The sequence below is a fragment of the Lactuca saligna genome, chromosome 7, assembly GCF_052625555.1.
Source record: "Lactuca saligna cultivar CGN05327 chromosome 7, ASM5262555v1, whole genome shotgun sequence".
Taxonomy (NCBI): Eukaryota; Viridiplantae; Streptophyta; class Magnoliopsida; order Asterales; family Asteraceae; genus Lactuca; species Lactuca saligna.
This window is the reverse complement of record NC_136423.1, coordinates 31,579,794-31,596,503: the sequence shown is the minus strand read 5'-3', so window position 1 is coordinate 31,596,503 and position 16,710 is coordinate 31,579,794. Positions and strand designations below refer to the sequence as shown.

Below are 16,710 nucleotides of genomic sequence, written 5' to 3'. Positions count from 1 at the left end.
TCGGTGCCGGTTCGGGATTTGAGGATATGCTATCATTGTCATCAGGTTGGACATTTGAAGGTCAACTATCCACGGCTTGCTGCAGGACCGGTGCAGGCTCCAGCACCGGCTATGTTGAGGATCACAGGTGGAGGTCAGGATGGAGCGGAGCCCCCAAGGGCTTAGGGTCGTGTTTTTCAGCTTGCTACTGCGGGTATGTTTCTCTCTATTGTTTTGATTATTTATGATTGTTGTAGAGTATTGTTATCTGCTAGTTTCGTTGGTTGGTTATGAAATTGCATTTCGGGTTTTCGTGTGGTATCCATTGTTCCTTGAGGGTTTGGCGAGTTGTGATCGAGATTTCGTTTTGGTATCCTTTGTTCCCTGAAGGATCGACATGGTTATGGATTTGTACTTTGAGCTATCATTGATTATCCTTGTGAGGATTGGTGGCGGATGTGGCGTTGGTTTGAAGGCTGGGTAGATTCTACAGTCTGAGGAATGGATATTTGAAGATTGGGTTCCTTTCGAGCGGGTTGCTCAGCGTGGAAACATGATTTTTATGAAAGTTGTTGGCGCTGGTGAGAAACATTTTGCGTGTAAGTGTTGATTTTCTGCAAGGTTACCTTGGGAGATCGGTGATGGCGACCGGTGATTTATTGTCAGTATCTTAAGTGGGGGAGAATTGGAGATTCTTCAGATGATCATTGGGTCTGAGAGGTTGTTTAGCTGCTTGGGAAATTCAGCAATATTTATATCAGTCGAGAGCAGGCTCGTATGGGTGAGTAACAGGCGTGCGGGGCGGAATACAGACCTAGAGCAGTTGATTGTGGAAGGCATGGGAGCGGGCCGGGATCGAGTATGTATGATGGAGATAGAGTTCGGAACCCCTAGAGGGCTAGAACGGTATGCACGGAAGGATTTCCGGAGGGGATAGTTCGGAATGATGAATGTTAGTTGAGCGGTCCGGATAGACTGAAGGCCGGTAGGCGTACCAGTCAGGCCGAAGGCTCGGAGGATGGTCCAGTCAGATTGGCTGAAGGTTCTGAGAGTGGTCCAGATTAGCTGAAGGCCTGGGGAGGCGGTCCAGTCATGCTGAAGACTCTGCGAGTATTGTTGGATCGGTTCGAGGTTATGGGTTGTGTATGTTACAGTGTGATTACATTGGGAGGTCTGGCCCCGGGTAGCGATCGTGAGTCGTGAAGGTAGTGCATGGGCTTGAGAGTCCCTGCGATGAGAGTCAGTGTAGTGGTGATGCATGGATGTCGGGTACGCTTAAAAGAGGTAGTGTAGCGTGGGATGAGCACCATAGTGTCTGTCATGGTGACTGGGCGGACGAGTGGTTTCCTTGGTAAGGAAAGAGGGAGGAATGAAATTCCGAGAAGGGAGTGCGAATTCACGGAAGTGAAAGCGGCAGTGTAGAGTTACGATTGGAGTGGTCCGTCGATGGTCTTTGAGTAGTGTGTTGCGGCGGTAGAATAAAAGCTCATTCGACTTGATATGTTGCTCTGGGCGCGGAGGGAATACCGCGGCGTAGAGCCAGGGAGAGGGGTTCAGAAGGGATACAGAGAAACAGTCTTGGACTCTCAGTGAGATTCTGATCAGGGTTTTGGGTATGTATCAGCGGTTCATCGTGGAAGGATGTTTGAGGATATCATCAGTGTATCAGGTTATCCAAACCTGAGGGTGCTAGAACTAGATCAGCATGTGTGTGTGATTGCGAGAGGAGAACTCGGGTGAGTTGCTCCGGAATGGAAGAATGGATCTTTCGGTCGACATGGGATGGATAGAGTGGAATTCGGATCGGGGGTCCGATGGTTCGTGGCTTTATAGCCATATGAGTCAAGTGAAGGATGAGAATTGGAGCAGTAAGGCATCATGGGTAATTCTCGGTTGTTGAGTGTGGTTATCGGAGGGTACAGCTGGTGCCCGGTTTGAGTAGGTGGTGGGGACACCGTATGGAAGGAGAAAGTGAGCTTCTGGTTCCTATGATTGTACCTTGAGGGACTTGGTTCGGTCAAGGTCAGGTGGCGCGTCGTGGGAAGTAATTTGAAGATGAGATGCCGTAGGCTTCGAGGACGAAGCCTAATCTAAGTGGGGGAGAATTGTAACATCCCGGAATCACAAGAGTAGAGTTGAAGGGCTAAAAGTGTAAGTTTTAGAGGGTGACTCGGCGAGTCCATGGATAGACTCGGCGAGTTAGGTCGCGACTATGGTCGCGTATCAAGTGGCCTACTCGGCGAGTCCAAAGATGGACTCGGCGAATAGGTGCTGTATGGAGAAAACCCTAATTTTCGGGGTTGAGCCCTATATAAAGAGCATTATACCCCTCCACAGCCTCCCTTATTCCCCCCTTGAGTTCCAGAAACCCTAAATTCGTGGAGAGTTCATTTGTGGAGCAAATTAGAGCTTGGAGAAGTATTGGTTGAAGAAATCTTGAAGGAGAAGTGGCTTGGATCAAAGGGCTTTGCTTGGATTCGTGTTTGGTTGCTATTGAGGCATCTTTTGGAGGTAATACTTTCGTTCTTGGGCTGTATCTTCCTAGTTTCTCATTTTGGGGTTGTGTGGGGTGCTTGGTTGTGTGACATCTTGATGTTTGGGGTATGGATTTGAGGTTGCTACCTCAGATCTGGAGTGGGGAAGATCTTAAGAGCATTAAAGCCCCTGTTCTTGTGTTGTTAATAAAGCTACCATGTCCCAAACCTTGGTTTTAAGGTGAATATGGCTTAGATCTCGTTAGATTCACGTAAAGTTCGCCACTTTACGTGATGGATGGATTGTAGGAGGTTGGATCTATGTTTTGGATCAATTGCATGGCCTGAGATGCTTCTGTATGGATTCAGACTGGTGGTACTCGACGAGTCACATGGGTGGACTCGACGAGTTGCTTGAAGATGGCCTGGAACTCGACGAGTTGGAAGAACAACTCGGCGAGTAGGTTGAAGATAGCCTTGGACTCGACGAGTCCATTTGGACTCGGCGAGTCTTGTCGAGGAAGTCCCAATATTTCTGGTCGAGTCGAGGAATCGGTGAGTCAAGGGATGACTCGGTGAGTTGGGTGCAAGTGGACTCAGAGTTGTTGGACTCGACGAGTCTTGGGGTGACTCGGCGAGTTGGGTCGCTGATTGAAGGATGTTCTGAGCATATGGACTCGGCGAGTCATCGGGTTGACTCGGCGAGTAGGGTCAGTCAGGGGTTGACTTTGACTTGTCCAAGGTTGACCAGTTGTCTTCCAGGGGTATTTTGGTAATTAAGGGTATTTATTGAGTTGTATGTTTTGATGTTCAGTGGAGGAGTTCGTGTCAGAGTTCGGAGCAGCGGGATCTTATCTTTTCAGCCGACAGTTTCGAGGTGAGTTATCCTCACTATATCAACAGGGTCTAAGGCACCAAGGCCGGCCCTTTATTGTATTGAGATTCGGTTATGGTTATTATGTTATTGTTTGATGTGTCTGCATCCTGGTAGCTAGGATGGTACATACTAGGAGACCTTGTTAAGGTCAGTTTCCCGATATAGAGAGTGATACTATGCTAGTGACCGGTTAGGTCGGTAACCCGGTTAGGGTAATGATATGCTATGTGATCTGCTTGCTCGGCTTGTTGACTATGACTGTTATATGAATGTATGTTTTGTGCACATGGTTGTTTGGACTGGAGATGGGTTGAGGCGGGTCCTGCTTTGTGCTGTAGGCCAAGATACCCTGCGCGGACCGGTTGTTCCGAAGGCCCAGCGAGCGGTCCGGATAGGCTGTAGGCCCCACGAGGGCGGACCAGACGTGCCGAGGCTCGGAGAGTGGACCAGTCACACTGTAGACTCAGAGAGTGGACCAGGTGGGTTGAAGGCCCGATGCGGGCGGACCAACCCCACTGTAGACTCGAAGGACATGACTAGACCTGAAGGATGGATCCGATGGACTGAAGGCCCGATACGGTGGACCAGTCACACAGTAGACCCGATATGCATGGCTGTTCTATGTTCTGTTATGTTATGTATGTTTTGTATGTTTGGACCGGAAGGTCGCAGCCTGGAAGGGCGTATGCGTGGTTGGTATTTTGGGGGTATCTCACTAAGCTTTCGGGCTTACAGTTGTGGTTTAATGTTTTTCAGGTTCTTCAGGAGACCGTGGCAAGGCGAAGGCGCGATCGTACCGCTCCTCATGATTTTGTAGCAATGTGATTCTGGGAATACTCTAATAATTTGTATTGAAAACCTTTTTGTAAACATTTTAATGAAAATCGGGTTAAATTGAAAAATTTTAAATTTGGTTGTATTTTTCGGATGTTACAATATGACTACATAGTTATAGTTCCTTTACGTTAATCTCTAGTTAAATTCCAGAAAAGTTCTTACGAATACAAAAGATATACGTTATATATAAAACACCTTGTGTCAACAGTATACGTTGTACATAAAACACCTTGTGTCAACCGGCGACAACCGTGTGAATCAAGTCAAGTAGTGTAGTGATTCACACGGTTCTCGCAAAGACCAAGTATATTGGGTGAAAATTCATATTCAAATTTTGTTTTTACTTTATTTAAGATTCTAGAGAATAAAAATCCTTCTTCTTTTTTCTTTTTATCAGTCAACCAACTCTTAAAAATCATTAGGTTTTTTTTATGTAAGAAAACTATCTATAAAAATAATTAGATAGAATACCTTCAACCTTGTCAACTGATACATACCAATACCTATTACATGTAGAAAAATGGAGATCGAAACAAATAACTTGTGCGGTCTAGAATAAAAAACATAAGAGTTTGGAGTATTAAATAACTTATATCCATAGAACATCTGACGTAACATAGATAATGAATAAATAGAAGTTAATATCATTCCAATTTCCATTACAAAAGTGATGACAATTTTATGCATTAAAATGTATTTTAGCTGGTAATTATTCCTAATAAAACTATAAAGTCTACAACAAGACCACTCATACCCAATAATGCAAGCGAAACCATGGAAAAACTATTGAACATCGTAAATATTTTTGGCATGGAGATAGTTACTCCGCCCATTTGGTCGAGATAAACAAGACGTATTTTATCATAACTCGTTCCTGCTAAGGAAAAAGTGCAGCACCAATAAACCCATGATAGATTATTTGTAAAATAGCTCCATTGAGTCTCGTATTGGTTATAGAATGTGCATGTGGTAATAATTCCATATTGATCTGAATCAATCCATATGCTCAAATTGTTAATAACATTTCAGCTAGAAGCATACAAGTACTGTAATGTGCCTCTCCGCGTGTATTTAGTAACCATGTATGTGGGGGAAGAATCGGTAATTTGGCAGCAAAAGCAATAAAAAATTCAATATAGAATATTATTTCTAAAGCCATAGGATACGACTGATTCAATGATGTTTCAAAATTCAATGTTGGTTCATTAGAACCATATAAACGGATACCCAAAACTCCCATTAAGAGAAAAATGGAACATCTCGCCGTGTACAAAATAAACTTTGTGGCTGAGTAGAGACGTTTCTTTCCTCCCCACATAGATAGAAGTAAGTGACAGAGTGTCAGGTCGATGATGATTAACAGTACCACAGGCACGATGCCAAAAGGGAAAGCAACCACACACACACACCCAAACTAGAATTTATCCTAATTCCCACATGATGAACAAAAGTAAAAGGTCCCAGGAAGAAAATGATCCTATTTAGCCACTGTGCATTGCTAACATCAAGAAAATATAAAATGTGCATAGATTATTTGTATTGTACTAACTATCATCAACCAAGGAGAAAATATAAAATGTGCATGTGGTAATAATTCCATATTGATCTGAATCAATCCATATGCTCACATTTTTAATAAAATTTCGTCTAGAAGCATACAAGTACTGTAATGTGCCTCTCCGCGCGTATCTAGTAACCATGTATGTGGGGGAAGAATCGGTAATTTGGCAGCAAAAGCAATAAAAAATCCAATATATAATATTATTTCCAAAGCCATAGGATACGACTGATTCAATGATGTTTCAAAATTTAATGTTGGTTCATTAGAACCATATAAACAAATACCCAAAACTCCCATTAAGAGAAAAATGGAACATCTCGCCGTGTACAAAATAAACTGTGTGGCTGAGTAGAGACGTTTCTTTCCTCCCCACATAGATAGAAGTAGATAAACTAGAATTTATCCTAATTCCCACATGATGAACAAAAGTAAAAGGTCCCAAGAAGAAAATGATCTTATTTGGCCATTGTGCATTGCTAACATCAAGAAATAGAATAATCGAGAATCTTGAGTAACAGATCAGGATGCTAAAGTAGGTAAAGTAGTGATAAATCATGTTAATAAAACGGGTCCTATAGACAATTCATAAATTCCTAATTTCAAATGGAAATAAAAAAATTGATCCATTTATAATCCTCTACTAGTTGGATTAATGGATCGTCCAATTGAAAATGATAATAGAATGCATAGGTTGTTAGAAGAAGTTCTAACATTCATATACATATATTATACCACCTAATTACCCTATTTCCTTTATGTGAAAGAAATCAAATAAAGGAACCCTTAAATATTGGTAAAACTACGAGTCATAAACTTCTTTTCCTGGAGAAGAAGCAATGACGGTGTTTGGGGAATAAGCATCTACAAACTCTGTGCCAGCAACCGCAGTAATACAAATGATGCACGCGTTATTCAGAATGTTTGGGTGTAAAGCGTCTGTAGGTGGCTTTTTAAGTCCACCGTCAAACCCCAGGGCTAGGTAGGGGAAGAAGGAATTTTCAGTGGAGCGGTAAAATGCATAGAGATCGGAAACACCAACCACGAAAGCACTATGTTGGGCCGACACTGGCATCGAGAGACGAAAGATAGGGGAGAAAATGGGGTTAGATACCCCAATAGTCTTAGCCGTAAACGATGGATACTAAGTTGTGCATATTGACCCATGTAGTATTGTAGCTAACGCATTAAGTATCTCGCCTGGGGAGTATATTCACAAGAATGAAACTCAAAGGAATTGAATGAGACTTACACAAGCGGTGGAGCATGCAGTTTAATTCGATGCAAACCGAAGAACCTTACCAGTGCTTGAAATGTCACGAATCCTCTTTAAATAGAGGGGTACCTTCGGGAACGCAGATACAGGTGGTGTATGGCTGTCATCAGCTTGTGCCATAAGGTGTTGGGTTAAGTCCCACAACGAGCACAACCCTCATGTTTAGTTGTCATCATTGAGTTTGGAACCCTGAACAAACTGTCGGTGATAAGCCTATTCTGATTCCCCTTGCGTCGAAAGGATCTCAGAGACCCACCAAAGCACGAAAGTTTAGATCTTTCATAAAATGTGGGATGAAGACCAAATTCAAATTTCATTATAACTTTGAGTGCATATAAGGTCTCAAGCAAGAAGGTCACTAGATTCCTTCTTTATGTTTTAATAGGATAAGCCGAGTTATTGTGAGGCTACACTTTCAAGTATAACCAACGGGTAACCTTGATTACCACATGTACATTGCCGATGATATGCAGTTGGACAATTTACCCATTTCCAATGCATACAGTCCAAGCTTCTTAAGAATCCAGGAAAGCCATGCACGTTTGCATGATGAGCATACAACTGTTGTATGTTATTGGAAATAGGGTAACACAAATAGCATGAACCTTACAACCTCATGACATACTTGCAAAATTTGTCGTGTGGTACACGAGGACATCCTAAAACTCTTTTCTAGTGCATTGGGTGGGGTAACAGATGCTAACATACAAATTAAGGTTGTGCATTTTTGTAGAGGATGAAATCCCACCATACCTCTTGCATCCCGACATTGTTGGAAAATTTTACATGCTGCCGTCATGTCTTCTACTATACGCTGAAACAAATGTTTGTGAATTCGGAACCGACATCTAAAAATAATAACCTTGGAAAACAACATGCTCATCAAAATAATGATGCATTAGACATTTGTCTTCTTTGCACATTTCATATTTCATCATCTAATTCTTGTTGCAACAAATTAGCAACGTTGATCGTGGTATCTAACATGAATTTTAAATTACTGAAAGAGGAAGATATTGACGATGAAGAATAATTTTTTTAAGAGAAATTAAATATTCTCCTACTTTTTGTTCCTATATATCCTCCTACCCAATGAAAGTGTGATATGTGTAACATTTAATGTTCATTTATTGGGATTTAATGATATTTTAGGATACTAATATGATAAATGTCATCATTTAAATAGATAGGAGGATTGGTAGGATCAAAAGGTAGGAGGATATTTAATTTCTCTTTTTTTAAAGAATAATGATTTGGTGTTGTGTAATTTGGTAGGATAGGTGTAGTAAATATAATGGTTTGAAATTGAAAAAAAAAATTAGAAAAGCCGTTACACACACACACACACACACTCTCTCTCTCTCTCTCTCTCTCTCTCTCTCTCTCTCCTCGACAATTCAATGTCGTGGAAGCCAATTTACTCGGTATGTGACCATGGTGGGGTGTTGCGCACTAAGCATGTCATGGTGCCTGCATCCCCCTCCCTCAAGCCTTAATGGTCTATATACTTAAATGTGCATAAGATCTATCAAATTTACAACTCGACCATATCTATTGAAGGATATTGTCAATTTATTTAAGAAACATGACTTAGGGCTGTTTGAGAGCCTCTTAATTGAACACTAAAGAGCGTGTCTGAAATAAAAAAAAAAGTGTGTTCTTTATTTTGGTGGCATGACTTAGGGGTGTCCAATGACATTTGAATTTATGCTTCTTAATTTTTTAGATGTAAGAGCGTGCTTGAAATAAAAAACAAAATGTGCTCTCTTTTTTCCCTACTACTTCAATCTTCTTTCCCTCTTCTTCACAAATGCCGATCCTTTTGCTCCCTCTCACTAAAACTTTGATTGCAACCCTCCGCCAGCGCCACTATCAGTGACGCCATCTCTGCCTCGCTCAAAGTTATCGATTGTGATAAGGTTTTTTTCCACCAAAAACTATGTATTATTTCCCTGTCTCTGTATCTGTTTTCTATGTTGCTTCTTCACTTAAGAAAATTAATTATCATTTGAAATTGTTATTTCCTAATGATTTTATAGAATTAAGATCCATTTTTGAAGTTTGTTTTATCAAATCTGAATCACTTTTAAAACATGGAACTTCCAATTAACTATCAACCGGATTAACAACTATATAACACACATAATCATAAATCATGGTCATTTTTAGAAGCTCCTTTTCCGTATTTGGATGAATGAACTTTTCTTTAGAAATTTATGTCTTGTTTTGTTCAATTTGCTGCATGATTTCACTACATGTTATTTTTTGGGTAAGTATTAAGATGATAGGCGAACAAGAGCAAAGGCTTTGAGATTGAACGTAATTCAAACTTATGTTCCATGGAATCTGTATGAATCAAAAGAGGGTCAATTGGATTTTAATTTTATAACAAATATACTTTCATTTCTTGAGTTGTGTTAGAAGTTAGATTTGGTTCAAATTAAATTTGTAAAATTTTATTTTGATTTTAGTTTGCTTTTGTGTATTCAAAACTATTTATGTTTGATTTGGATTTGTATTTAATTTGGATTTATGTTTAATTTGGATTTTATATGGTATTTATATTTTTTATAAGTATTCAAAAACTTGGTTCGATTATTTTATTAAAAAAAAACATTCAATTCAATAAAAAATAATACACAAGGGTAAAATCTTCATTTTTTATCTTTCCAACACAAAAATTTTCTAACCAAACAATATTTTAAAAATCCATATCCTGCCGCACTGCCCTTACATTTATCATTTGATTCCAATTAAATCGAATGAATCCAAAATTTGTTTGTATTGATTTCATTAATGCATTTTTGGTTATCATGACCTAATCGACAATGCGTGAGGTTGGTATGGTTAAAATCATATATGCTTCATTTGTTTGGTATTGTTATTTGGTGATAAAGATATGCTTCGAATATATCAATCCCATAGTCCTACCACCCGATATTGTACATGTGAGTTACGACTTATTGCTCTATGCCCCACCCTATGAGCTCGCATGTGAACCCCCTCGATTCCCTGTCCCCAAACAAATCTGAGAAGCCAACCGATGCACCTTTCAGCTTGTGATTATTCTTTCTATCTGCTGGAATGTTCTCAACATGCGCCATGACCCCACAAACACGACTAGCGTATATAGTGTCTTTCATTATAACATTCTTCATGGTATCTTTATACTCTATTTCACAACATTGATACTTATATATTTAAATACCATACATTATCTTAACCATCGAGCTTTTATGAACATGAAAAACTCGATATTTCGATGTAAACTTCTGATCGATTTTTGTCTAATTAAAACATTCATATTTGAAACTTATATTTTATAAACTTAATCCATTAGAAAAAGATTACACGATTATTAAAAAAACATACTCATGGTCCCATGCTTGATTCCGGCAAATCTTCTTTTTAAAGTAGTCACCTCCATAGGCATAGTAAATAATAGTAATAGTACAATTTAAGCATAAATATTACATAACAAGACAAATTACAAGAAACCATAAGTCACGTGTTTCACGAGCAGATCTCACGTGATATTCCCAGCCTGGAATTTGGTAAGTCGAACAAAACGCGGTGGTTCTGCTGCTGCATATTGGCGATGACGTTGAGCGCCGGCGAGGAAGACATGGCGAGGCAGGTGGTAGAGCCGGAGGAGCTGTGGATGAGGAAGTTGTCTTGTGGCAGCGACATGTTGAGTCCGGGGAACATGAAAGTCATTGTCGGGACTTGTTTTCCGATTGGGACAGTGTAGCAAGTGTCGAAGCCGCCTAGTGTCGATACGACGGCTTTTCCCATCCGCCTTCTGAACTCATCTCTCACCGCCGTGTAGGCTCCGTCCACCAGCCTGGTGAACACCGTGCCTGCACAAATAAAAGCAACCTTTATATTGACAGATGCTTTTATGAAATATTATAATAGGGAATAAGAATATATTTTGATTTCTTTGTCTATTAATTATAAAGTTATATTTTGATTTTGATTTTGATTTTCTTTTTCTCATTATTATATTATATTTTTAAAAATCTACTCAACTAAAACTTACTATTATTGTAGGTTTTAAAGTACAATATAGTAACCCGATTTTTACTATAATTATACACTCTAAGTGTCTTGTATGTTTTATTTATTTATTTTAATTTCTGTTTTCGATGTAGTTTAATAAAAATATTTAACGAGTGTTTGGATGTTCTGTAAATTAAATGATGATATAAGTACTTTCTTGAAAAAGCACATATAATGTGATGATGATGTCATGATGACGATATTTTTTCCAAACCAAATTGTTTAAAAATTCTTAAGAATTACCTGAATCGATGATGGTGCCACCACCGGTATTTGGGTTGAAAGCTATTGCACTCGGGGGGATGTTGACAACCTTCGAGCCAACTTTAATTCCGACCAAGTTCACATAGTAAAGCGATGTTCTTCTGGGGTTTACAAGCAACGGTGTGTATTTGATGTTAATGGGTTGTCCGTTTTTACCTAATCTTAGTGTCCCCGAAAAATTTGAAGATTTGAAACTAGGAAGACAGTACGAGAATGTGGACTGGTAAAGTGTCTTAGATTGCGATACAAATGACAACGGACCACGACCAAGGCCTAAAACACCTTGTGGTGGTAAAGAACTGCCGGTTGTTTTCTGAATGCAACTGAAAGGGTAGCCCACGACAGAGTCAGTGGCCAGGGTTAAGTTGTCTTGCGCCAAGTTAGCCTCGATGATGGAGTTTCCATATGTTATGTTTAAGGAACATGTCGTCCCGAGGCAACCCGTACTTTGTACCTACAAACAATAACACTAAAGATATCAAGGGACACATTCATATGTATGAACAACTTTTTCTATATTTTATCGTAGTGCAATGAAACTGCAAATGACAAAATTATGTATTTTCATTTAATATCTATTTTAGTGAATGTACATCTAAAACCAAGGTTAACGATATATGATACAAATTTCTCGATTACCAAATAAGAAAGCGATATTTATAATCTCTTTGTTTTTTAATGTAATAAATCTATCATTAAGTTTATAATTTAATCTAGATTTGGAAAAGCAGGTGTAAAACGGAAGTCACGGGATAAGAGACAACGGTCCCTCGGTGGGCCTGAAAATGGACTCTCCATGGAATCCAACCAAAACCGACTCACGGATTTCCCTCGATCTCCTCATCCCGTCATACTTTTGTCAATTTCGAATAGTATAAAAGTGGAATGATTTTACATTTATACTTTTTTTTTAATATTTTATATATTTTTTTGATATGTATCTATTAAAAGTACATAACTTTAAAACTAATAATAATAATAAAATCTCAAAGATATATTAAATTATTAATAAACATAGTTTTTTGTACACCGGTTTAAATCAACAATATTTTGTAATGATTACTAAAATGAATGTGAATGTATAAAACAATGAAGTGTCATTAATAGATCGATACTTTTTTTTTTCTTTTAAAAGTTATATTATGATAACACAAGCATGCGAAGCTTTAACATACGTAAAAATAGATGCCGTTTCCAAAAAAAACGTAAAACTAGATCTACAGAGGCAATGCCAATTATATCTGAAAAATAGCAGTTCTGGCATCACCTGTATATCAAGAAAAGGTATACCAAAAGTATCCAAATGCGATTATCCATAAAGAATATCCAAAAGGCATGTCTCATAAAACTTATGGATTTATTGTTTGTGGTGTATGCAAATAGTGAATTTACATATTTATAACCTATATTTTTGGTATAGAATTTATTGAAACGTACTTGTTTGCATTGATCGGCACCGCAAGCAAGTGAAGAGTAGCTAATTGACTTGGTAGAGTCAAAGGTGGCGGATGAGCAACCGACACATCCGGCGCAAGGAATCAGAGCCATATCGGTGCTGGTGTCCAAAGCCATAAGCAGACTTTGAGCCGGTGTGCCGATATTGGCCTTGACAATGTAGGTCGGGCTCTGAATGATTTGTCTGCCCGACCCAACAGGCACAAAAGACCGGCCAGCAACCAGGCTCGTCAAGAAACTGAGCCTGGTTTTGTCATCGGCCTGCATTTGAAGCACACTCTCCTCCCATGAGAGTGGTGTCTTTGGTCTAAATGGTGAGCATGGGCTCGAGACATGGTAGACCCTGAGGGTTGAGCCTTGGCTAGATGAGTAACAATTTGGGCTTATCGAGTGAACTAGGGTCAAGGAGCAAAGTAAGAGAAGGGTGAAGTGTAAAGCCTCCATAACTGGTACTTAGACTTGGAGTGAGTTTTGGGTGTGGATTTTGCAAGTTGGTGAGTGGGTATATATATTGGAGAAATTGCGCTTGCATGCCTTTATCTTTGAAGTATTTACACTTAGACTCCTTAGTTTTGCATATGCTCTTAGTCCTTGGTCACATGAGTCATGACAAGTTGAAATTTATTAAATCGGGATAAAATAGTTGGTTGATCTCTGTATCATTAAGTAAGATTATTCTTGTCAGTTTCTTATGAGAGATATTTATGTAGGTATTTTACTATATTATTAGACTGCCTTTTGCCCTGTGGTTTTATGCTTTTACCATGATTTTAGTGAAGAAATTGTCTAATTGCAATTGTCCAATAATACAGAGAATAATTTTCACAGAATATATACGGGTTATAAGTTATAACTGATAAGCATATTACTTGTAACTGTTAGGGATTTGGTCAACTCACACAAAATATAAGTCAAAAGAAATAGTGAAGAACAAACAAGGGTTACATGATTCACACGGTAACCATGTTACGTCAACAAATAAATTAGAAAGAGTTTTTATTGATTTCATAATAAGATCGCATCAAGTCATCAATCTCTATCTACAACTAGCTTTTTTAATCTGACCCTAAAACTTTAAATGTTTCAATCAACACACAAAATATAAGATTGGAAAAAGAAAAAAAAAGTAAAGAACACACAAAAGTTATGTGGTTCATACGATTAGGGTAAACGTGCTACGTACGAACTTCAAAAAGTTTTATTGATTTCTATTAGCGTAGCTTGTATGTATATTTCCTTAAGCCCAAGTATTGTATTTGTATTTTACTATAGTTCGTTGTATTGTAGCCCATTATGTATTTATCAGATTATATTAATGAAATCATAGGTCAAAAGGCAATTAAAGGAAAATAACGTTGTTTCATGGTATCAGAGCGCCTCCTATTTTTTTTTTCTCTCTAAATCTATCGCCGCCTTCTTCTTGCTCTCACCAATTTTGTGTTCTTCTTCTCCTCTCTTCCAATCGTTCCTCTCTAATCTGCCACAAGAATGTCTGAATCATCCAAGAACACCAAACCTTTTGGTGTAACCAACATTAAAGTCTACATTCCACTGATTTTGGATCTCAACAAGCGAACTATGATGCTTGGAAAGAACTCTTCCAAACCCACTGCAATAGTTTTGGAGTTAAAGGTCATCTCACAGTCACTTACAAACCTGCAGATGCCAATGATGTAGCTTGCTCCAATCTTGATGATCTTGTTAAGATGTAGATCTATGAAACTATCACTCAAAGTCTTCTCAACATGATCCTCAACCCAGGTGCCATTACTCATACCGTATGGACTGATCTTGAAACTCTTTTTAGAGACAACAAACAAACTAGAGCAATTGAGCTTGATCAAGAACTTCGAACCCTAACTCTAGGCGATCTCTCCATCTCTGATTATTATGAAAGAATGAAGGTGATTTCAGATTTATTCGCAAACATAGGATCACCAGTGACTAAACAAACATTGGTTACATATCTCATTAATGGATTGTCACCAAAGTTTGAGAACATTGCCATTGTCTTATGCCATCAAGACCCGCTTTCATCTCTTCTAAAATGCAGGTCGATTCTTACCTTGGAGGAGTGAACCATGAGTCGTAACTGACCCATCCAACTTCCCTATATAGATCATGCATCGTCACCTCAAGCTCTTCATGCTGGAAATCCCATCCCCTCGAACTCACGCAACAGGCACTTCTCTCAAAACAACCAAAGTGGTCTTCGCCCTTCATAGCCACGTCGTAGTAGCTCCCACTCAACTTATAATTGCCGCCCATCCAGAACCACCACCATAATACCATCGCTTCCATCGGGTTTTCCATGGCCTCCATACCCGGTTCCGTGGAATCCCTGCACCTAGTCATATCCTTCCTGGCAGTAGCTCACTTGACCCCCGACTTCCACTAGTTACCAACCAATGAGAAACCAACAACCTGGATTCCTCGATACTGCTCCAACCTCGGGTTTACCGACTCAACAGCCCCCCTGCAGCAACCTTCTATGCTGCCTGTCAGCATCAGAATCTTGTTCCTCTAGCTCAATGGTTTCCCCCGCTGACCCCGGATAAGCCTATAAATATCACGCAAGCCTTGAGCTCGATGTACATAAATGATGGCTTGGATACTCAGTGGTACATGGACATAGGAACTACCACTCATCTCGCTTCAGACACAGATAAACTCACTACTTTTGGAAATAACTATCATATAAACCACATTCTTGTTGGTAATGGTTCTTCCATACATGTTCATCGATCTGGCCATACCAAATTAAAGTCATTGCATCGTCCCTTGCACCTTCGTAATGTATTAGTCACACCTAATATTATCAAAAACCTCATATGTGTTCGTCGTTTTACAACTGATAGTCTTGTTTCTATTGAATTTGATCTGTGTGGTTTTTCTGTGAAGGATCTCAAAACCCGTCAGTTTTGCTTAGGTGTGACAGCTCCGGTGACCTCTACCCAATCATTCCCTATACCCAAGTTGCTCTTCTTTCTGGTTCTACTTCCTTGTGTCATCAACATCTCGGTCACTTTAGAGCTCATTTTTTCAATCATTTAGTTTCCAATAAATTAATTACATGTAATAAAAGTTCTAGTACTGTTTCTTGCCAAGCTTGTCAACTTGGAAAATCTATCCAAGAGGCAGCGTAGCTTCAGCATTAGGGTATGGGATAGAGTTCGAGTGAGGCATCAACCATAGATTGCGGAACTTTCGAGATGCTTCCTTGTGAAAGCCAACGGAGTCTGTACTATAACTCAAACTTCTCATCCATGGAAGGATTCCTTATTCGATGATAAATGTCAATCGAGGGCACCCTCATTCGTGTACCCATCGGACGGCGTAGGGTGGGATAAAGTTCCCAATGCGAGTCACAGGAGCCAACTCGGCATCAGCAACTTCGTGCTGCACTGGAGTGATCCAATATATGGTTTCACACGTTCCACGACTTCTCCGTTCATTTCCAATACTGATCGTGAAACACTATGAGCAGCAGGATGTTGAGTTAACAACACTACGAAAAGTGTAAACTATGGTTGCCCACTGATCTGATCATAAGTGAAATCCAACCCCTTCTCCGTTCCTTTCCTGACCCTTTCTAAGCTTTTGGATCTTGTCCTATGCCTTTCTAGGCTTCGCTATCGCTCATGACTGGTATATGGATCTCTCTATGTAGTGGTCGACCTTCTGGAAGCTTCGCCAGAAGCGACTAGTCGCTTCCCGAATGCCCCTTCCCTTCTATCCGTTCGAGTTTCGCTTCTATAGAGAAGATGAGACGCTAAAAATGAAAGTGTTCGCAACGCATACTGAAAGGGTACCAATGAAGTTGACCATTAATTAGGCTAAAGAGAAAGCTAAACAGGGGTTCAAGATTGAGTTCACTGGCCCTAGGAAGTTCGAGCGAGTTAAGATTTCTTTCATACCAGGAAATCGA

At 39.5% G+C, this 16,710-nt stretch overlaps 1 protein-coding gene and 1 pseudogene across 1 annotated transcript; one reads left to right on the top strand and one right to left on the bottom strand.

Moving 5' to 3' along the window:
• Window positions 1-6,506: 6,506 nt before the first annotated feature.
• On the top strand, window positions 6,507-7,394 carry LOC145007848 (18S ribosomal RNA; annotated as a pseudogene).
• A 2,910-nt stretch (window positions 7,395-10,304) lies between these two features.
• LOC145004572 (aspartyl protease AED3-like) lies at window positions 10,305-13,275 on the bottom strand. Its single transcript, XM_078963511.1, has 3 exons — window positions 12,765-13,275; window positions 11,307-11,781; window positions 10,305-10,861 (listed from the first exon to the last, which is right to left on the bottom strand). Exons 1-3 carry the CDS (start codon window positions 13,224-13,226, stop codon window positions 10,515-10,517), a joined length of 1,284 nt encoding a protein of 427 aa, XP_078819637.1. The 5' UTR covers window positions 13,227-13,275; the 3' UTR covers window positions 10,305-10,514.
• Window positions 13,276-16,710: the final 3,435 nt, after the last annotated feature.